At 51.9% G+C, this 22195-nt stretch overlaps 2 protein-coding genes and 1 pseudogene across 2 annotated transcripts; all 3 read left to right on the top strand.

The window, feature by feature from the left end:
- The first annotated feature begins 5505 nt into the window (after positions 1 to 5505).
- LOC101943456 (olfactory receptor 51I1-like) lies at positions 5506 to 8951 on the top strand. The gene is made up of 2 exons (XM_005290051.4): positions 5506 to 5579; positions 7441 to 8951. Exon 2 carries the CDS (start codon positions 7476 to 7478, stop codon positions 8409 to 8411), a length of 936 nt encoding a protein of 311 aa, XP_005290108.2. The 5' UTR covers positions 5506 to 5579; positions 7441 to 7475; the 3' UTR covers positions 8412 to 8951.
- A 3799-nt stretch (positions 8952 to 12750) lies between these two features.
- Positions 12751 to 13695, top strand: LOC135972318 (olfactory receptor 51I1-like). Its single transcript, XM_065549870.1, has one exon. It carries the CDS (start codon positions 12751 to 12753, stop codon positions 13693 to 13695), a length of 945 nt encoding a protein of 314 aa, XP_065405942.1.
- A 6156-nt stretch (positions 13696 to 19851) lies between these two features.
- On the top strand, positions 19852 to 20812 carry LOC135982087 (ubiquilin-1-like; annotated as a pseudogene).
- Positions 20813 to 22195: the final 1383 nt, after the last annotated feature.

Here is a 22195-nt window from a genome sequence, read left to right as displayed (position 1 = left end):
AACAAGACAAACACACACCAGAGGGGAGTGAAAAGACCAGTAAAGAGAGAAAATGCAGCTTCTGTCTCTGGAGCTGGCTCTTACATGCAACCTCCACGCTGGAGAAACACGGGTCCAGCCCACGGCCTGACCAGCTGCCCCGAGAGCTGACAAACTTGTACCAACATCGGGCTGTATAGGCATTGCTTTTAGCTGCCTCTTTGGTCACAGGCGCGCAGCATTGAGGCATAAATGCAGTCTTGGCCTGCTAAGATTCTTGTTAACAAGAAGGAGAACAGAGAGAGGAAAGAGAAGAGAGCAAGTGGGGCAGTAATCGGACCTGCGCCGGAGGGGTGAGGGCAGGGAAGCAGGAACCCATGTTTCACAGCACGGGTGCTGTTCCAGATTTAGCCGGAGACCTGCAGACTAACCCAGCAACCAAAGTTGGACCAAAGTATCACAGACTAAACTGTTATGGGCCACAGGGAGAGAACAGGAGAGACCAAGGTGCACTGGTGCCTGAGGCCCCCACACTCGTGCTGGCCATCCACCAAGTCTCTTTGTAAGGGCCCCAGAGCGAGTGATGGGTGGAATAGGATGTTGTCCACCAGTTAGGCTGACATGCCCATTTTGGTCCATTGGATTCTGATTCCATTCTCCTCTTGTTCACTCCTTTGTCCGAACTCCTGCAGAAATTGACTCCTTTCTCACCTCAACTGTGAGAAATGGCCCAGTGGGACCTGCCCGAGTGGTTCGCTGCCAGCCTCCCAGGGAGGGTGTATTTATAATGCAGGCATATGAAACCCCATTGGGGTGACAGGGTCACATGGGGCTTTCTGCTGCTCTGGTGTGTAACAGGAAATAACTGTCTTTAAACTCTAGAGGCCGGACGCTCATCAGTGACTATAACGGTGTCTGGATTGGCACCAGCGTAGCTGAGATCAGAATCTGTCTCTGTGAAATCGGACTGAACACGCCCTGTTCAAGGGAGAGGCAGGACATTGCACGGGGAGTGCTGGTGTCAGCCCTCCTGCCCCGCCGACCATGATCACCTCAGGGTCCCCTTACCCTCCCCACCAACCGGCTTCTCCTTGGGCTGTCAGGGGGCGTCTCTTGGATCCCTAGGCCGGGGATTGACTTGGCCACATGAGCTACCTGTCCTGGGGTTGCGATCACTTTCCCCACCTGGGGAGGTGAGTTGAAGGAGGCCCAAGTGGGGCTGGACCCATTACCTCCTAAAGGGCCAGTCAGGGAGGCACTGAGACTGGGGGGGGGGGAGCTCAGTGGTTTGAGCATTGGCCTGCTAAACCCAGGATTACGAGTTTAATCCTTAAGTCTCTCCTCTTGAAACTGTTCTGCTTGAATTCAATAATTGAATATTAATTGGACCAGAGACCGAGTTAGAATGACGCCACCTCCCGTTGGTTGGGGCATTCACCTGAGAGGTGGCAGATCCCCAGTCAAATCCCTTCTCCCCGTCAGGAAAAGGGGGGATAAAACTTGGGGGAGAGGGGCGGGCTCCTGAAAGCTGGCTGAGTTCTGGAACCACTGGGCTAACAGTTATAAGGGAAGGTGCCTCCCCCTCTCCCTGGCAGCCTCGGGGCACACCCACCGGATCGAGGTAGGCAGCGGCACGCCGGCTCTTCCCCGCTCACGGATTGTGCCGGGAGTTAGGTGCCTGGGTGCCCAGAGGGAGGCAGTAGCAGGCATGTACCGAGGCAGAAACATGGGCACTGAGGAACTTGCCATGCAAACCCTGAGCGAGTTTGGGCACTGACAGGGACAGGCCACAGCCAGACGGGCATTTTGGGAACCACAATGGCACCTCAAAATGGGACTCAGGTGCCTGCATCTGGGAGTTAGGCGCCGAGGTACCTCTGAGGACCCTCCCCCCGCCTTTGGAAATGAATAATAAATAATAAGAATGAAGAGCAGCCTCGCTGCAGGAATGCAGCCCTGCCGAGGGACGGGCGCAGGTCCGTGCAGCGTCGCTGTCGCCGTGTGGGTCCCAGGACAGTAGAGACACAAGGTGGGGGAGGGGATATCTTTCACCGGGCCAACTTCTGTTGGTGAGAGAGACCGGCATGTGCATAACTTTAGCATCCCATATAAGCCAAGTGCTTCTGTGTTTCCTAAACAGAGCTGGGTTTAAACCTGAGCTTAAGCGTTTTCTGAAATCAGGGCTCACAGTCATCATAGTTCTGTCCCGTTTGCTGTATCGCCAGCCAGGCTGTTTGCTCTGCAGCCTGCATCCTCCAGGGGTCCCTCCCCAGCCTCAGACGCCCCAGCTGGTCTCTGGCTCCCGGTGATAGCCAGGCCGGAGCCCCTGCCTGGGCTGTAGAGATTGCCAGGGCTGTGTCGGGAAAGGCAAGTCAAGCCCAACGCCCTGGGCTGGATCCATCCCAAGGGCTGCTGAGTTGCTCAGTTTGCATTAAGAGAGCAGAGCTGGTTAAGGAATTGGACTTTCACAGCTTGTGTTTGAGTCCCAGCAAGAGCTTCCATTTCATGCAGATCCCTGGTACCTTATACCTCGGTTATTTGGCATTAGCTTGTTTGTTGGGGACAATTAAACCATTTTGAAAAATTATCCTTCTTTCTATGTTGTCTTACCATAGTGCCTGAGAGCCCCAGTCCTGGCCCAGGCCCTCCCGGTGCTAGGCGCTGTACAAACCCAGAACAGAAAGCTGGTCTCTAAGCATAGGACAAGAGACAACGGACGGATACAGACAGATGGGGGAGTACAAAGAAACCATGAGACAATATTGGTCAGCAAGACAGTCTATAAACCTGCTGTACGTCTGCACTAGGTTGTTCCATGCCACGAAATCAAGAAGGATTTGTGCATTTTTAAATGGTTTATGTTTATAAGGGTCCCTCTGCAATTTTCTGCTACCCGGTGTCCTGGTTTATGCTTCTTTCATGAAGTGAACATGTTATTAAAATGACATTTTATTCACATTCTTCTCCTGGGCAGTCGCCCCGGTGCCGTCCTGTAGTGCAGCGCATGGGGTGATCAGCACCTCACGAGAGCCGGCGGCTGGAAGAAGAAGCCAGGCAAATTCAAATTAGAAATGGGGGAGCTGGGGGGAGGGAGCCATCATGGTGAGTGCAGCCTAACATCATCCGTGAATCGTCCACGGACACCCAACTCCCACTGGGCCCTGGCCGTTGTTGTGTTAGCAGCGATATGATTCTAGTAGGCTCCAGCTCAGATCAAGGCCCTGTTGTGTAGGCTCTGCAGAGACAGTCCCAGGCCAAAAGGGCTTAGAGTGACTATTATCCCCATTGTACGGAAGGGAAACTGAGGCACGGGCAGATTAAATGACTTGCCCGAGGTCACACAGGATGCCTGTGGCAGAGCTCGGAATTGAACCCCGGTGTCCTGCGTCACTCCAGCAGTCCCGTAACCAGACCGTCAGCCTCCTGCTGAGCAAGCAGCCCCCTGACTCTTTGCACTTAAGCACACCTTTGTAACTGGGCCGTCACCGCTCCTCAGAACGGAGACAACGCCCGCCTCACAAAGGTGCTGCGACTCGAGAGGCTCAATCCAGCCCTGTTTGTGAAGTGCTTTGAGGCTGGGCGAAAGGCGTTAGTTTAAAGCTGCCCCAGGGTGCCTTACTTCAGTGCTTCCCGCTAGGACGGTTGTAGGCGGAGATCGGGGCTGGGCTTTCTTCTGTTTGCATATTATAAATGTGGTTAAGTCATGAGCACATGTACCTAAGCTACCATTAATTTTCAGTTCGGTGATCAGTTCCTCTTTATCGGCTAGGACATGGTCTAATATAGAATTCCCCCATGTTGGATGCAACACTTTTCGAGTTAGGAACCTCTCATCTATAATATTTAGAAATCCCAAGGATGTTTTAGCACTGCGAGCACGAGACATCCAGGATGTGTCATCCAGATTAAAGTCCCCCATGATCAAGTAGCTTTTTTCCCTAAACATTGTAGATAAATGCATAAGGAGCCGGTCATCCTGTACTTAGTGGGATTTGGGGGGCTAGCAGACACCAACTAATAGTGCGTCTTGTGCTGTATCTGTTAGGACCTGGATCCAGACGCATTCAAGAACATTTTCATCCAGGTTTCTCATTTTGTGCCACAATTGCATTGATTCTAAGGCCAAAGGGAGCAGTGTGATCAGCAAAACGCACGCTATGGGACTGAATCTTGTGATTCCTGCACTAGTGCACGTTGTTCTTCTCTGTTACGGATGTGACACTATCACACCCAGTAACTAGAACTGCAGCAGATCTTATTTTCACCTTGAATTTGGCTAGCTTCAATTTCCAGCCACTGGACAGTGTCCTGCCTTTGGGTATGTCTCTATTGCAATCACAGGGTGAGATGAAAGCTTGGGCTAGCTTTAATCTAGCTATTTTGTGATGGTAGGGGGCAGGGATCAGCAACCCTGGGGCTCACTTCCAGTTTATGTTCCTAAAGCTCATGCTTCAGGGCTCCAGCCAGCCCCCTGCAGGGGTCAGGAAGGGATTCCTCCTTCCCCAATGCATTCTGGGTGTTTTTAATTTCCTTCCCCTGAAGCACCTGAGATTATGATGGCTGGAGATGGGGCACTGGACAGGGAGAGCTGGGGCTCTGAGGTGGAACCGATCGCTCTCTCTCTCTCTCAGAGACTAGCTTGGCTGGCTGGTTCTTGCTCACTTGCTCTGGGTCTGAACATCATATGTGGGGTTGGGAAGGACACCAAATTAGCAGGGACCTTGGGGCTTTTTTCCCTTCCTCTGCAGCGTGAGGGGGCGGGTCACTTGCCAGGATTATCTGGGTATCTCTCACTTGATCAGTTCCCTGCCATTGTGGGGGCCTCATGCCCCTCGGTCTCTCCTGTGCGCTGCCTGGGGCCCAGTCTCCCGAGGGCTGGAACACTTTGGTCTCATTTCAGTGGTTGAGTTCAGTGTGCGGAGCTGGGTGGGGTTCGTGGCCTGTGTTGGACAGGAGATCAGACTGGCCAGAGACTCTCTGACTCGGTGAAACGAAGCTGCAGCCCTGGCACGCTGGGTAGTGATGCCCAGGGCTCGCTTGCACAGACATGCACATTACTGTAGTGTCACTGATCCCGGACCCAGCGCTAGCCAGGTTGAAGCTAACTGGGGTATGTCCATGGAGCTGCAGCCACACCTGGTGATGACGGGGCGGACCTCCTGGTTGGCAGAGTAAAGAGGACCCCGTAACGTGATGTTCAAACTCAAGGGGGTTTAATTGAATCTTTATTCATGGCCAGGTTCCCAGCTCTCCCTGGGAAGCAAGAATGTCTGTGAGAGCCAGGGGCTTGAGCGAACATCCGCACCCCCGGCGTGAGCTCTAAACCTGTCTCCCTGTGGGTCATGTTGGGTAAGGCTGGTTAGAGAGTAAGTTCCACACGCTCCTGGGTTAATCTTTAACTTCCCCCTCGCTTTATTCCCATCTTTAAATACTTGTAGACATTCCCCACTAATGGAACGGTCCCCAAATGGCTTTCATTAGTGGTATGTTATAATTACCCTTGTGCTGCGAGCCTAGCGGGCGCACGCCGTTACCAGTGCAGCCTTATGCCTCTGGGGTGAAGAGACGGTCTCCCCGCTCTGCGGCCCGGCGCGTTGCTGGTGAGTAGGCCGATGAGACGGGGTACTAGGCGAAGGGCTAGGGGGTGGCTGGTTGTGCTCAGCAAAAATGTCATTGCCAGGCAAGTCTGTCGGGCAGGTGAGCTTTTAAAAAACGTTCTGCTCCCAAGATGCACCCGCCGTTGTTGCAGCTTCAGACATTCCTCCAAGCATGTTAGTTACGTGGGAGATCGGGGGGTGTCTGTGACGCAGGGAGTCGGAGCAGGAGCGTTCACGGCATTTACCGCACTGGAATCGTCTCACGGTTTATTGTCCCGAACAGCAACAACAACAGGACAGAGGGACTTACAATGAGTCCTTGTCCTCCTGGCCCTGGGGCAACCTGGAGACTGAGTGAACCTGGCCCCCTGCATGCAGAATGTGCAGTGGCCCAAACTTATTTCAGGCACCCCTGCAATGTAGCCAGGGATTTCAGGCTGGCAAGCTGCCCTTATCCATGTGCACAGCAGGGAAGTGGAGACGTGCTGCAAGGCACACATGGGAAGGGATATACTATGTGCATGGGACGCATGGGCCCTAGTGCACATATGTGATATAAATTAATTAATGGAGATATCCCATCTCCTAGAACTGGAAGGGACCTTGAAAGGTCATCAAGTCCAGCCCCCTGCCTTCACTACCAGGACCAAGTACTGATTTTGCCCCAGATCCCTAAGTGGCCCCCTCAAGGATTGAACTCACAACCCTGTGTTTAGTAGGCCAATGCTCAAACCACTGACCTATCCCACCCCCCAATTGACTGTAATAGGCCCTGAGCTCGCAATCAGATCCTACTGCCAGGCCCCCCGTGGCCTGCGTGCAGCCCCATTGCAGGGGGCTCGGCAGGAATCTGGCGGTGAGACTCTGATTGTAGGACAGACGCCATAAACCCTTCACTTAAGAGCTGACTTGCCTCCTGTGCTCTTGTTTCACACGTTGGAGGTGTGATAGGTGTGTGTGAGAATGGACCCGCACAGTGCAGGGGCCGGGTTCTTTACCTGGCTGCCTGCTTAGATTTAGGGCAAATTTTTCATCTCAAACGTTGCTTGAAAAATCTTTGGCTATGCCTAGTGTTGGGGGGGAGGGAGGTAGGGGGGGAGGGGGGGGGTATTGCCCTGCCGGGATTCCTGCTGCTCAGCCAGGATTCCATCCTGCCGGGTGCTGAGCACGCAGGCCCCGAGCCAGCAGGGCAATGAAGCACAGGAGTAGCCCCACTGGAGGGGAGCGCGTTGCTGGACTGCGCGCCCGGAGACTCTGCCCTCCCCAGCGCCTAGCAAGGCCAGACCCTGGACTTGTCGCCCTCATGACGAAGGGGGGTTACTGAAGGCCAGGGGAGGAGCTGGCGTGGCGAGGGATGAAGTCAGGTCTCAGGTGCTGCATAAGGAACATCCCACAGACAAGGTGGGGGAGGGAATATCTTTGACTGGACCAACTTCGGTTGGCCCTGCAGAAGAGTTCGGTGGGAGCTCAAAAGCTTGTCACTGTCTCCCACCAACCGAAGTTGGTCTGATCGAAGATATTCCCTCCCCACTGTCCTGGGATCACCAGGACTACAGCAGCGCTGCATACATATAAGGAACATGTCATATCAGGTGTGCCGCAGGCGCATAGATACCAACAGCCATGGGAACGTATGAAGCCCCGTACAATGCACACTTGCCACAGAGCTGAGAACTGCCACCTGTCCTTTAGGTGGCGCTGTCCCTGGAAGTAACGATTATCACCCCAGGATTATTATTTGTATCATGGTGAACAGGTAAGAGCTGTTAGCGTGACTAAGGATTTGTGGTCCAGGGGCCCTGCGCTGACCTTTCCTCTTCTCTGATCCCAGGGCGACTCACGGGTTCCTTTTGCATTTTCACAGGGCTTTAGAGCTGACCAGGACAGCAACTGCTCAGCATGGTGGATTTCAATAGCACCAACTTCCAGCCCGCAACGTTCCAACTGGCCGGGTTCCCAGGCCTGGAAGCTGCTCACCACTGGATCTCGATCCCTTTCTGTGTGTTCTACGTCGCCGCCATTCTAGGGAATTGCACTATTCTCTGCATTATCTGGGCAGACCGGCGTCTCCACCAGCCCATGTATTTGTTCCTTTGCATGTTGTCGGTCAACGACCTCGGTGTCTCGCTGTCGACCCTGCCTACGGTGCTCAGCACCTTCTGCTTCAATGTCACAGACATAGCGTTCGACGCCTGCCTGGCCCAGATGTTTTTCATTCACTCCTTTTCCAACATGGGGTCAGGGATTTTACTGGCCATGTCGTTCGATCGCTTTGTCGCCATCTGCGACCCGCTGCGCTACGCGGCCATCTTGACCAACCCCAGGATCATGAGAATCGGGCTGGCTGTTGTGATTAGAAGCTTCAGTGTGGTTTTACCATTGCCCATTCTTATTAAACGCTTGCCTTTCTGCCGTGCCGAAGCCCTCTCCCACGCCTACTGTCTGCACCCGGATGTGATGAGGCTGGCGTGTGCGGACATCACAGTCAATAACATCTATGGCTTATGTGCTGTTCTCTTTGTCTTCGGAATAGACTTGCTGCTTATTGTCATCTCCTACATTCTGATTCTGAAGACCATCTTCAGTATCGCCTCTGGGGGGCAGCGTCTCAAGGCCCTGAACACCTGCATCTCCCATGTCTGCGCTGTCTTAATATTCTACATTCCAATGATCACAGTCTCTGTCATACACAGGTATGGCGAGAACGCTCCGCCGCTGGTCCACATTCTGATGTCCAGTGTCTACCTCTTCATGCCCCCTGTGATAAACCCCATCGTTTACAGTATAAAAACCAAAGAGATTCGAAAGAGCATCCTCAAAATGTTCTCTAGGTAACTAACCCAACCTGGGTGTGAGATGGTTTCTGATGTCTATCTTTTTGGTTTGTAAGTGGATGGATGGATGGATGGATGGATGGATGGATGCCTTAAAGTTTCAGAAGTGGCTAGTGATTTGGAGGTCTTCAGTTAAGGGGTACCCAACTGGAGACATGGCAAAAGGCCTGATTTTCAAACAGGGTTGGGCACTTGTTCTCTGAAAATCGACACTTTGAAGACATCTTCGATTGGGCACCTAAAAACTGAAGCAACCAAAATCTCACATCTCATTTGACACGTTGGATCATGATTTCTGTATCGGGCGGTTGGCTGACCATGAAAAAAGAGATGCCACGAAGTCTGAGATTAGGTGGGTGAATTGTGGCCTTTCGGGGGATGTTTGTTCTCTATTTTATCTGTACATTATGCACAATTCTTTGTACGACGCAGGTGATGTTAAGCTTGAATTGACAATGTATGTCTGTTCTAGACTCTTTCGTATTTGGAGCTGGGGGATATTGCAAATGTCTTATAAATAAAAGCAATGCAAATACAATAATAATACGACAAGACCACACTGGCAGTTCCAGCAGCAGATTCGTACGTGGGCTTTCCCCCGGCAGTACCGCAGTCAGTGCATGGCTGCTTCTCCGTGACTGTCAATCTAACATGGGCCGGGCTGTTAACATTTAAGAAATCAGGACCGTGTATTACACAAATAAACTAACATCCAGTGGGCAGCACTCTCCCCAATGGCCCAGGCTGTCTTCTTTTAGCCCCCGCTGCGTGGGGGGCGGGGAGGGAGACCAGACACTATAAATAAACAACAAGACTTTACACCCTCATCTTACAATGGGGTTTGGAAGCTCTGCACACAAAGGGCTGCAGAGCCTGGCTGTTTCTAGTCCCGTGCCCCAGGCATTGGGTGCTAGGGGTGAGGGACCCATTCTCACATGCAGTGCATCCAGACAGCCAAATTCTCACATTTGTTCTCAAAGGTGGGCTATAGAGGGGACACCCCCATCCCGCAGTGTCCCAGATCCAGGTACTCCGCAAGGCCGCTCACACACACATGCAGGGCGCCTAAGATGCAACATGGGTGCCACTCCAATTCACCTCTGCCACACATCCACAGGGCACTCCAAGGCCACTCCTGTTTACTCCTGACTTCTGTACCTTGTGTGCGAGTGTGTGTGTCTGTGTGTGTGTGTGTGTGTGTGTGTGTGTGTAGGGCTGTTCCTATTCATGGCTTCCTTCCATCCAGAGAGCCAGACTTGTAGTTCCCACTCTGTGACCCATGGACCGCAAGGCCTTGTGCTCATCCACATCTGCCTTGTCTCTAGGACACCAGGTGGGCTCCCCTGCCCTTTACGCTCACTGAGTATCCAATAGGCCATGTGGGTGCCAGCCATGTTGTACTGGGTGTGACCCAGGGTAACTGTGTCTCTCTAGAGAGTAGATCTGGGGTCACGGGTCACATGGGATAACTGTAGTATGTAACCTATCATTTTAATCAGCTTCAGAAGCTGGAAGTAGACGACAGGAGATGGATCAATTGATCATTGCACTGTTCTGTTCATTCCCTGTGAAGCACCTGGGCCCTGGCCACTGTCACAAGTCAGGATACTGGGCTAGATGGGAATTGGTGTGACTCGCTGTGGCCGTTCTTATTTGCTATCCGAGGGGCAGCCGGGTTAGTCTGTATCCACAAAACCAACGAGGAGTCCGGTGGCACCTTAAAGACTAACAGATTTGAATCTGTTCAATCCGTTGGTCTTGAAGCTGCCACCGGACTCCTCGTGATTCTTATTTTCTGCTGTTCTCATGTAGGATAAAGGATACAAGCAGCAAAAGTCACAGAGCTCTTGCTGCTGTAACTGGCTTCTTTGCCTGATTAGCCCATGTTCAAACATCAGCCTCCGCTTGAGTTCCCAGTGGACTGTGTGACCCCCAAGGAGCTGCTGCAAGGATACAGGATAAATACTCTCCCGTGCCTGGCAGTCTGTGGCGGATACTCCAGGCAGGCTGGGTCCAGAGGCTTTTTTCCTCGATGGTGAAGATTTTCATCACGTCCACCCTGGTGAGTCAGCTGCAGTTGAGAGAAGGGGGTTGGTGACCTGACACCCTCTATTTGGAGTTTTATGGGGAGATATGAGTCCAATAAAGCTTTAAGAAAGTTTATAATCAGGACACTTTTAAAATCGATTTCACCATTTAGCAGGAGATAACATAGGTGCCTAACTCTCATCTCTGCTTTTGAAATTCTGCCCCTTCCTTGTTAGCAGCTCTGGACGCTTTTCCTCCTGGACGGATGGGATGAAACACAGCGCCGTGAGCACAGCCCCTCGTGGCGCTGAGACAGAGAAGCAGGCAGCAGGCGAAGGGGCTGGTTTAGAGGAGTTTAAGAGGAGGGATTTGCCCCATTGCCTCTGGCCAATTGTCCTCTGCCTCTTGGGGGGCCGTGCGTGAGCTGGGGGGCTCTGGGTTGCACCGGGACATTGCAGGAACGTCAAATCTCATCAAGCTCTTCTCGTTGTTCCCTGGCTAAACACCAGCCCATCACCTCTGCCTTCTGGCCGGACTTGGTTTCTTCAAACCTTCAAGAGAACGTTTCAGCATATTTCATGCACAGACACAAACACCCACACACACACACTCACACACAGAGACAGACAGACACACAGAGACAGACAGATACTCACACGGACACACACACACACACACACACACAGACACTCACACACAATCTCTCTCTCTCTCTCATATACACATACACTCACCACTTGGTTTCTTCAATCCTTCTCGCTCACACACACACACACACACACACACACACGCATACATGCACTCACACACAATCTTTTTCTCTCTCTCACATACACACACACATACTCACCACAGAGACAGACAGACGGACAGACACAGAGACACACACACACACACAGACAATTCACACACACACACACTCACACACAGATACACACACAATCTCTTTCTCTCACATACACACACACATGCAGAAAGACACAAATACACTCACCACAGAGACAGACAGGCACACAGACACACAGAGACACAGACACATTTACACAAACACACACACACACAGAGACACACACTCACATGGATGCACACACAGAGACAGACACACACTCACACACACAATCTCACACCCAGACACACAGACATGGTTGCAGGTCGGTTTGTATTCGGCACAGCTCAGCTCAGCCCTGCCCCTGCCGCCGGCCCCTCGCTCCAGCTGGATGGAAGCTAGCACGGGCGGGTCCATGAGCCGGGGATTCACCCCCCTGGCCTGCAGCACAGATGTAGCCTTAGGGACAAATCCTGCCCAGGTTTATGGGCTGTCCAGCCCTACTGAGCTCCACAGCACTGCACAGCCGGTGTGTAGGGGAGCACAGGGGCCACCCTGCAACCTGTGTGTTCTCATGGCTGGGGCCTGTCCCTTTCATCCTGTGTAAAGTGCTGATGTGCACCTGGGGCTGCGGATCACATTAACATTCATGAGCAATAATCAATCTGTCCTTTCCCCGCCTCAAAGAGTCTAAGAGGGCTGGGGGTCGTAGGGCGTAATGCAGAGCACAGTTAAACGCAGGTCCCGATTCTGCTTTTAGCGGCATCCCTGTCCGAGGCGGGAAGTCCCAGCGCCCAGCTGGGAGGCCGGGCTCAGACGCACGGAGGGGTCGTGGCCTTGCCACACTTCGCAATGGGCCAGAGTCAGAGCCGGCGCGCAGGTTTCCAGCCGTCCCGCTGCTGTCTGGGGGAGGGCGGCATGAGAGGGACGGGAGGTGGAGAGGACGTATTCGCAGGCTGGCCCAGCTTCATAGATTTATGGCCAGAAGGGACCAGTCTGATCAGCTGCATTGCACAGGCCAGAGACCTGCCCTGAATTCATTCCTGTGTGACTAGAGCAGTCTCCGTTGCCAGTGACGGGGAATTCACAGCTGCCCTTGCGAAGGGTTAATTTCCCTTGCTGTTAACAATGTGCCCCTTACTTCTCCTCTGAATGTGACCAATTCACCAACCTCCTTCCTGAGGAACGTTCTAGAACTGTGGACAGCGGAACTGTGGGAGCAGAATCTCTTGGTTCCCTTTGAACGAGCTAGGGCTGGGAATGAATTCTTGGACCCTGGCTCTGGCTGGATTCAGAACAACTCCTCCTTGATTTCCCTGGGGAGAGCAGCTCCAGGCTTGCAGGAGAGGGCCCTTGTACACTGGGATTCTGCAAGTCAATGCTGAACTGCAGCTCCCTTCCCGGTCACCTGGCCTCCGGGTAACTCTCAGGTTCATTTTGCATTTACACAGGGGGTTGGAGCTGACCGAGACAGCGACTGCTCATCATGGTGGATTTCAATAGCACCAGCTTCCATCCTGCCACATTTCAACTGACCGGCTTCCCAGGCCAGGAAGCTGCTCACCACTGGATCTCGATCCCTTTCTGTGTGGTCTACATCACCGCCATTGTAGGGAATTGCACTGTCCTCTGCATTATCTGGGCAGAGCGGCGTCTCCATCAGCCCATGTATTTGTTCCTGTGCATGCTGTCAGTCAACGACCTCGGTATGTCTCTGTCGACCCTGCCTACGGTGCTCGGCATCTTCTGCTTCGATGTCACAGACGTTGCGTTCGACGCCTGCCTGGCTCAGATGTTTTTCATTCACTCCTTTTCCTTCATGGAGTCGGGGATTTTACTGGCCATGTCGTTCGATCGCTTTGTCGCCATCTGCGACCCGCTGCGCTACGCGGCCATCTTGACCAACCCCAGGATCGTGAGAATCGGGCTGGCCATTGTGATTAAAAGTACCAGCATGCTCCTCCCTTTCCCCTTTCTGATTAAACGGCTGCCAATCTGCAAAGGCAATGTCCTCTCCCATGCCTACTGCTTGCACTCAGACATGATGAGACTGGCATGTGCGGACACAACCGTCAATAACATCTACGGATTGTTTGCCACCCTCGTCACTTATGGCTTAGACTCAGTGTTCATCATCCTATCGTACGTTAAGATTCTAAGGACTGTTTTTAATATTGCATCCTATGAACAGCGCCTCACGGCCCTGAACACCTGTGTCTCGCACATCTGCGCCGTCTTACTCTTTTATGTCCCAATAATTGCTGTTGCTGTTATGCACAGGTTCGGGAAAAGTGCCCCTCGTCTTGTGCAAATTCTTCTGTCCTATGCCTGCCTCTTTGTCCCCCCTGTGTTAAACCCAATTGTTTACAGCGTGAAGACGAAGGAGATTCGCAAGGGGATCTCCCGAATATTCTCCAGAGACTTTCTCTGAACTGGGAGTTGTGTGGGATATGGTTTTGTTGGACGAGTTTTGAATAGCTTGTTGACTGAATGTCATATCTTCTCAGAGGACATTCAAACCCTCCAACCATAAAACACTAGAACAATTCAAACTGTGTATAGGCAGTTGCCTGCAAAAGATTCTGTTATCTCGTCTTATGATTTTAAATTACAATTTCAGATGTTAAAGACAATCAAAGTCCATCAGTCTTTTGAGGCAGGGGCTGTGGCTTCCAGTGGGTGTGTGCAGTGCCCGGCACCTCAATACAAAATGTACATAGGGAGAAGGAAAGACCCCTCTCAAATCTATAACTTTCTGGTGTAAATCGATTCAGATCTGCAGCAGGGGCGTCTGTCTGTCCTGTTTGCGACGGGGCCAGCACTATCTCAAAGCAGTAGATTAACAATAGTTGTAACTGGGGGGAGGCCGTGCACTTTTTTACATCTGCAAATTGAGCAACTTGCACACACCAGGGGCTCCAGGTGTCCTTCTTTTGCACCCCACAAGCTCATTATGTACCACCCCCTCTTTAAGGGAATTCATGCAAATCCCCCTCCCCATTCCTCCCCTTCCGCATTTTCAGTTCTCTTCTCTCTGTCTGGCAGAGAAGTCTTCCAAAGGGGCGACATTTGAAACTGCTTTGGATGGCCCGAGCTGAGAAGGGAGGCAGTTGTTATGCTAGGAGGTGTGTATGGCTCCCATCAACCACTGCTTTGATCTAGAGCAGGGGTCGGCAACCTTTCAGAAGTGGTGTGCCGAGTCTTCATTTATTCACTCTAATTTAAAGCTTTGCGTGCCAGTAATACATTTTAATGTTTTTAGAAAGTCTCTTTCTATAAGTCTAGAACTATTGTTGTATGTAAAGTAAATAAGGTTTTTAAAATGTTTAAGAAGCTTCATTTAAAATTAAATTAAAATGCAGAGCCCCCCGGACCGGTGGCAAGGACCCGGGCAGTGTGAGTGCCACTGAAAATCAGCTCGCGTGCCGCCTTCGGCACACGTGCCATAGGTTGGCTACTCCTGATCTAGAGCCAATTCTGAGGTGGCTGAAGCTGCCGGTTCTGCTAACCAGATGCCAAGGACTCCTCCTTGTGTTCCCCTGTTCTCCTTTTCTGTTTTGCTGATTGCTGATTGATCCACAGGGCTGCACCCGCTGATGGCTAGAACATTCCCTGAAATTTTGTAATTGATCGGCTGCAGCATTCAAACGTCATCGCGTTACAGACAGACAAATAAACAGAGACGTGCCATTGCTTTACATGTGCGACCGCACTTTGCTTGGCTATGTATATTCCAGAACAGATAAACAGCTTTGAGGAATAAGACGATGGACAGAAATACTTTGCAATACAATGGGCCCATGATGTAAATTGTATTTGTCGTCCCTACTCTACATGGTGTCCATGTCTGTTCCTTCAGTGTCCCTAGCCTCTGTTGGCCAGAAGCTGGGAATGGACGACAGGGGATGGATCACTTGGTGATTCCCTGTTCGGTTCATTCCCTCTGGGCCCCTGGCACTGGCCACTGTCGGAAGACAGGAGACTGGGCTGGATGGCATTGGTCTGAATCAGTCTGGCTGTTCTTATGCAGGCACTGTGAAAGTTGCCATTGCTGGGACTGAGGGACTGGCAAGAGCAGTGGAAAGGCGAGGACAGTGCTGCAGAGTGGTGATGGGGACTCTGCCTCCCAATGCTCTGGCAAGCTGTAAACACTGAATGAAGAAATGGATTGTGACCCGCTGTGGGGCTGGGGCTAATGAGAGATAAATATTCCCCCGCCCGGGTTTATTAATGCAAAGGGGACGTTTCCCCTGCTCAGGCAAGGGCCTCCTCCACCTCTAATGGCGCCCAATGTGGACAAGTTCCGTGCTTCATCCGGTTCGACCAGTGGACCGGGGCTCTCAGGTGGAACAGAGAACCCTCTTCCTAGCGGCCTGGCTGGTGGGTCTGGCTCACGGCGAAAAGGTCACCAGATTTGTGATAGTGAAGGGATTTCCCACTGGCCAGACTGGCAGGGACCATGGGGTTTTTTGCCTTCTTCTGCAGCCTGGGATGTGGGTCACCTGCTGGGATCACCGGGGCATGTCTCACCCGATCAATCCCCTGCCACTGCAAGGGCCTCAGGCATTGGGGGCCCCTCGGTCCCTCCTGTTCTCTGCCTGCCGGCTGAAATGCTTTGCTCTAACTAAAGTTTTGGGGGTCAGTAGAGAGGTACCTGGGTGAGGTTCTCTGGCCTGTGCCATGGAGAAGGTCAAGTCTACATCTATGAAACTATGAAACATCCTCAGGAACTTACGTTTATTTACTCGACTTAATATCCGCTGTCTCGGGGTTAGGAAAACCCAGCCCATCCCCAAAGAGCAAGAGCACCCCCCCTTCGGATTCATATTGACCTGCTGTCAGCATAAAAGAACAAGTTAAAAATCACTTAGAAAAGTTAGATGCCTGCAAGTCACCCGGGCCTGATGAAATGCATCCTAGAATACTCAAGGAGCTAATAGAGGAGGTATCTGAGCCTCTAGCTATTATCTTTGGAAAGTCATGGGAGACGGGAGAGATTCCAGAAGACTGGAAAAGGGCAAATATAGTGCCCATCTATAAAAAGGGAAATAAAAACAACCCAGGTAACTACAGACCAGTTAGTTTAACTTCTGTGCCAGGGAAGATAATGGAGCAAGTAATTAAGGAAATCATCTGCAAACACTTGGAAGGTGGTAAGGTGATAGGGAACAGCCAGCATGGATTTGTGAAGAACAAATCATGTCAAACCAATCTGATAGCTTTCTTTGATAGAATAACGAGCCTTGTGGATAAGGGTGAAGCGGTGGATGTGGTATACCTAGACTTTAGTAAGGCATTTGATACGGTCTCGCATGATATTCTTATTGATAAACTAGGCAAATACAAATTAGATGGGGCTACTATAAGGTGGGTGCATAACTGGCTGGATAACCGTACACAGAGAGTTGTTATTAATGGTTCCCAATCCTGCTGGAAAGGCGTAACGAGTGGGGTTCCGCAGGGGTCTGTTTTGGGACCGGCTCTGTTCAATATCTTCATCAACGACTTAGATATTGGCATAGAAAGTACGCTTATTAAGTTTGCGGATGATACCAAACTGGGAGGGATTGCAACTACTTTGGAGGACAGGGTCATAATTCAAAATGATCTGGACAAATTGGAGAAATGGTCTGAGTTAAACAGGATGAAGTTTAACAAAGACAAATGCAAAGTGCTCCACTTAGGAAGGAAAAATCAATTTCACACATACAGAATGGGAAAAGACTGTCTAGGAAGGAGTACGGCAGAAAGGGATCTAGGGGTTATAGTGGACCACAAGCTAAATATGAGTCAACAGTGTGATGCTGTTGCAAAAAAAGCAAACATGATTCTGGGATGCATTAGCAGGTGTGTTGTGAGCAAGACACGAGAAGTCATTCTTCCGCTCTACTCTGCTCTGGTTAGGCCTCAGCTGGAGTATTGTGTCCAGTTCTGGGCGCCGCATTTTAAAAAAGATGTGGAGAAATTGGAAAGGGTCCAAAGAAGAGCAACAAGAATGATTAAAGGTCTTGAGAACATGACCTATGAAGGAAGGCTGAAAGAACTGGGTTTGTTTAGTTTGGAGAAGAGAAGACTGAGAGGGGACATGATAGCAGTTTTCAGGGTGTCATGAGGAGGAGGGAGAGAACTTGTTCACCTTAGCCTCTAAGGATAGAACCAGAAACAATGGGTTTAAACTGCAGCAAGGGAGGTCTAGGTTGGACATTAGGAAAAAGTTCCTAACTGTCAGGGTGGTTAAACACTGGAACAAATTGCCTAGGGAGGTTGTGGAATCTCCGTCTCTGGAGATATTTAAGAGTAGGTTAGATAAATGTCTATCAGGGATGGTCTAGACAGTATTTGGTCCTGCCATGCGGGCAGGGGACTGGACTCGATGACCTCTCGAGGTCCCTTCCAGTCCTATAATCTATGATTCTATGATTCTATGATAAGCTATGCCCGAGCAAGGACTGCAGAATCCAGACCCAAGCGAATCGCTGATAAGGTCAGGACATTCTTGGAATGGCTTCTTGCCATGTGTAGCAGAGAGAGAACTCCTGGGTCGCTGGAGCGGCTCGCTGAGATTTACTGCCCAGCCTAGACTCGTGTTTGAAAAGTTATTAACATTTTAACTAGCAGCGTCAGCCTGGGTCATGGGGAGCTGCCTGGCTCATTTCAGCTGGGCTGTGTGGGGAAGCAGCAGGACCCAGGCTGCAGGGGGACATGTCGAGGTGGATGAGAGCCCCATGGAAGTGCTGATATATTCGATCAATTAGCCAGACAGTTGCCTTCAGTTGCGGGTCAGTGGGTGTACCCGAGAGCAGCAGTCAGTCCACGGCCCATAGAAAAGCTGCCGGGTTTGACTGTGAACAGACCTAATGACACAGCCGCTGTTCACTGATGGATCAAGGCCTGCAAGAGGGCGAATCCTCAAGCTATGCCATTGGCCCCAATCCTGCAGCCAGTCGTGCACACAGCTCACTTGACACACGCGCGTTACCAGGCTTTAGGCTTGACTGACTCTTCCCTCGGGCACTTTGGCGTTGGCCCAATAACAGGGAATTACGGATTCCAGCAGCACGGGGAGGGGCGGGGAACACATGGGTCAGATTCATTTTTTTTTAACAGTTAGTTTCCTTGGTGACTGAAATGCAGCAAGAGGGGCATTACAAACCCGCAGTGCTGCCTTGCCTCCAGGGCACGTCACATAACGGGCACCAAACTCCTCAGCCTCCCAGAGGGGCCTGTCTTCAGTGTGAAGACAGGCCCCTCTGGGAGGCGGAGGGAAGGGTAAATGGTTGGAGCTCTAACCATCAACTCCTCTCATGGTCAGCAACCTTCCTCTAATTTCAAGCCTAAACTTGTTGATGGCCTGTTTGTATCCATTTGTTCTTGTGTCCACATTCAATAACTCCTCTTCCTCCCTGGTATTTGTCCCTCTGATATATTTTAGAGAGCAATCGTACAACCTTTTGAATGTTGCATGCCAGCAATCTGGTTCTGTTTTTGGTGCAAATGGAGCTCATCCCTCCTGTCTAGACCACTCCTTCTCCAAAAGGTTCCCCAGTTCCTAATAACCCTAAATCCCTCCTCCCCACACCACTGTCTCATCCTCGCATTGAGACACTGCACCTCTGCCTGTCTGACTGGCCCTGCGCATGGAACCGGGAGCATTTCAGAGAATGTTCCCACGGAGGTCCTGGACTTCAGTCTCTTACCTAGCAGGCTACGTTTGCCCTCCAGGACCTCTCTTCTACCTATCCCTATGTCACCGGTACCTACATATACCACGACCACCGGCTCCTCCCCAGCACTACCTGTAAGGTTATCTAGATGTCTCATGAGATCCACTACCTTTGTACCTAGCAGGCAGTTCACCGTATGGTTCTCCCAGCCATCACAAACCCAACTATCTATATTTCTAATAATGAAATCCCCCATTACTATTACCTGTCTCGTCCTAATAACTGGGGTTCCTGCCTCGGAGGGGTGTCGTCAGTCTGAGAGGAGACCATGACATCATCAGGAAGGTGGGTCCCCAGTAGGGGATTGCCCCCCTTTGCTGCAGGGATAGCTCAGCGGTTTGAACATTGGCCTGCTTAACCCAGGGTTGTGAGTTCAATCCTTCAGGGAGTCATTTAGGGATTTAGGGACAGTACTTGGTCCTGCTGTGAAGGCAGGAGACTGAACTCGATGGCATTACAAGGTCCCTTCCAGTTCTATGAGATAGGTACATTTCTTCATATTAGATGCTTCTTACCCGAAGATTTGACTTCTCCTTAACTGCACGGGAGCATTTGCTTCCCAGCTCGCATTAGTTGTTCATGGTATCGACATTGGGGGATGGTCCTTGTGCCCCACCCGGGCACTACTTGCTGCACGGGGAATAAGGCAGGTGTCCATGTGGTTTCTTGCTCACAGTGACATCAGCAGGGATGTCACAGTCCACCCGGGCAAGCCAGGAGGTTAGGAAGCTGTGAGCAGGGGAGCAGCCTGGGGATGTGCACCAGCTGACATGAGTGCTCTGGATTTGGTCTCTAGACATCCCCAGCCCCTCGAAGTCTCTGGTCTCTCTGCTTTTCGGGAAGGGACCAGCATCGTGTTAGCCATGGCTGGAAAGGGACAGGGCTCTGGCGGCAACCCTGCAGAGCCCCAGATCATCAAAGTGACGGTGAAGACCCTCAAGGAAAGGGAGGAGTTTGCCGTGTGGGAGAACAGCACCATCGCCGACTTTTGGGGCAAAATCGCCAAGCGCTTCCGTGCTCCCACCAACCTGCTCCTCTTGATCTTTGCTGGGAAGATTGTGACCGACCGAGATACTCTCAGCCAGGCTGGGATCCATGATGGATTCACCATCCACCTCGTCATCAGGCCACAAACGAGAGCAGAGGACCAGGAAGCTCAGCAAACGAACGCCAGCACGCATGCTGCCACCCTCCCTGCACCACCCAATGGCACGTCCCTGGGCAGAGGCGCTCCTGGCTCAGCTGGCCTGGCAGATCTGAGCGTGCTAGGTGGGAACGCACCCAGCATTTTAGGTGTCCTAAATGAGCTCCAGCAGCTGCAGGTGATCAACCCCGAGATGATGCTACAGACTCTGGAAAATCCCTTTTTCCAGAGAATGCTGTCAAACACCGACCTGATAACACGGTTCTTAAGGGAACACCCCCTGTTCCAGCAGTTTGTGCAGCAGAATCCAGAGGTCAGACACATCTGGAACGACCCAGCCCTCCTGCGAGAAATGATCGAGTTCATTAGGAACCCAGCGATGATACAGGAAATACTGACAAACAGGACCCAGACTGTGCTGCTGGGTGGAGACAAAGTCTTGTGGCAAATGCTCCCTGATACTCATAAGCCAACGCTGAATGGACCAGAGGCGCAGTGTGGGAGTGACCCACCCCGGAACAAGCCGCCCACATCGGGGCTCAGCCAACCGTCCCCCACAGAAAACAGAGACCCTTTACCGAACCCTTGGGGCTCTCAGTTTGGTCCACAGAGTTCCACACCCCCATCGCAACCATGGCACTGACGTTGGGGGTATTCATGTCAGGAACTTGCTACTGTAATAATACGACAAGACCACACTGGCAGTTCCAGCAGCAGATTCATACGTGGTCTTTCCCCCTGCAGTACCGCAGTCAGTGCATGGCTGCTTCTCCGTGACTGTCAATCTAACATGGGCCGGGCTGTTAACATTTAAGAAATCAGGACCGTGTATTACACACATAAACTAACATCCAGTGGGCAGCACTCTCCCCCGCAGGTATTTAAGTTGAAAGATGCTGCCCTTTGGCGTCAACTCCCCACCTGGTGTTAATTACAACACGTTCAGGGCCAGACGGTGGCTGCCTGCTCTGTGGGCCTGATAGTTTTCAACCTAGTGATCCCTGGCCGGAGGCAGCGATAGCATGGGCTGGAGCGCTGATAAGCCGGTGCCGAGGGCTGAGAGCCCCTCCGGACACTGCTCTGGTGCAGAGCCAAGGAAGGGCTGGAAGAACTAACCAGTAAACATGTCCAGCCTGGCTCAGGGACGGTCACAGCCTCAGTCCTGTGCGAGGTGCATTGGCAGCGACCCTCTATGCTAGTCCCTCGCTACCATGTCATTGGACGGAGATAGAAAGGTTTAACCAATGAGCTGGTGGTGCCTGCGGAGAGCTGGGGAAAGTGATGGTTTTGGGAGGCTGCTTTGCAGCAGACACCGGACACTGGACTGGGATCCCGGAGATCTGGGTTCTACATCACAGCCCAGCCAGTGACTGGCTTTGTGACCTTGGGTGCCTCTCTTCCCTACTCAGTCTCGCTTTCACCTCCCCCCGTTTGTGTGTGTTAGGGCAGGTCTGCTTGTTACTGTGTGTTTGTGTCTCTCACTGCCCAGGACCTGCGGCGGGGGGGGGGGGAAAGGGAGGAGAACCAGGCACTATAAATAAACAACAAGATTTTACACCCTCATCTTACAATGGGGTTTGGAAGCTCTGCACACAAAGGGCTGCAGAGCCGGGCTGTGCCTAGTCCTGTGCCCCAGGCATTGGGTGCTAGGGGTGAGGGACCCATTCTCACATGCAGTGCATCCAGACAGCCAAATTCTCACACTTGTTCTCAAAGGTGGGCTTTGGAAAGGGCTATAGAGGGGCCACCCCCATCCCGCAGTGTCCCAGATCCATGTATTCCACAAGGCCGCTCACACACACATGCAGGGCGCCTAAGATGCAACATGGGTGCCACTCCAATTCACCTCTGCCACACATCCACAGGGCACTCCAAGGCCAATCCCGTTTACACCTGACTTCTGTACCTTGTGTGTGTGTGTGTGTGTGTGTGTGTGTGTGTGTGTAGGGCTGTTCCTATTCATGGCTTCCTTCCATCCAGAGAGCCAGACTTGTACTTCCCACTCTGTGACCCATGGTCCGCAAGGCCTTGTGCTCATCCACATCTGCCTTGTCTCTAGGACA

This window comes from Chrysemys picta, chromosome 1 (genome assembly GCF_011386835.1).
Source record: "Chrysemys picta bellii isolate R12L10 chromosome 1, ASM1138683v2, whole genome shotgun sequence".
NCBI classification, from domain to species: Eukaryota; Metazoa; Chordata; order Testudines; family Emydidae; genus Chrysemys; species Chrysemys picta.
The sequence above is the reverse complement of the archived record's forward strand: the minus strand, read 5'-3'. Positions and strand labels throughout refer to the sequence as shown.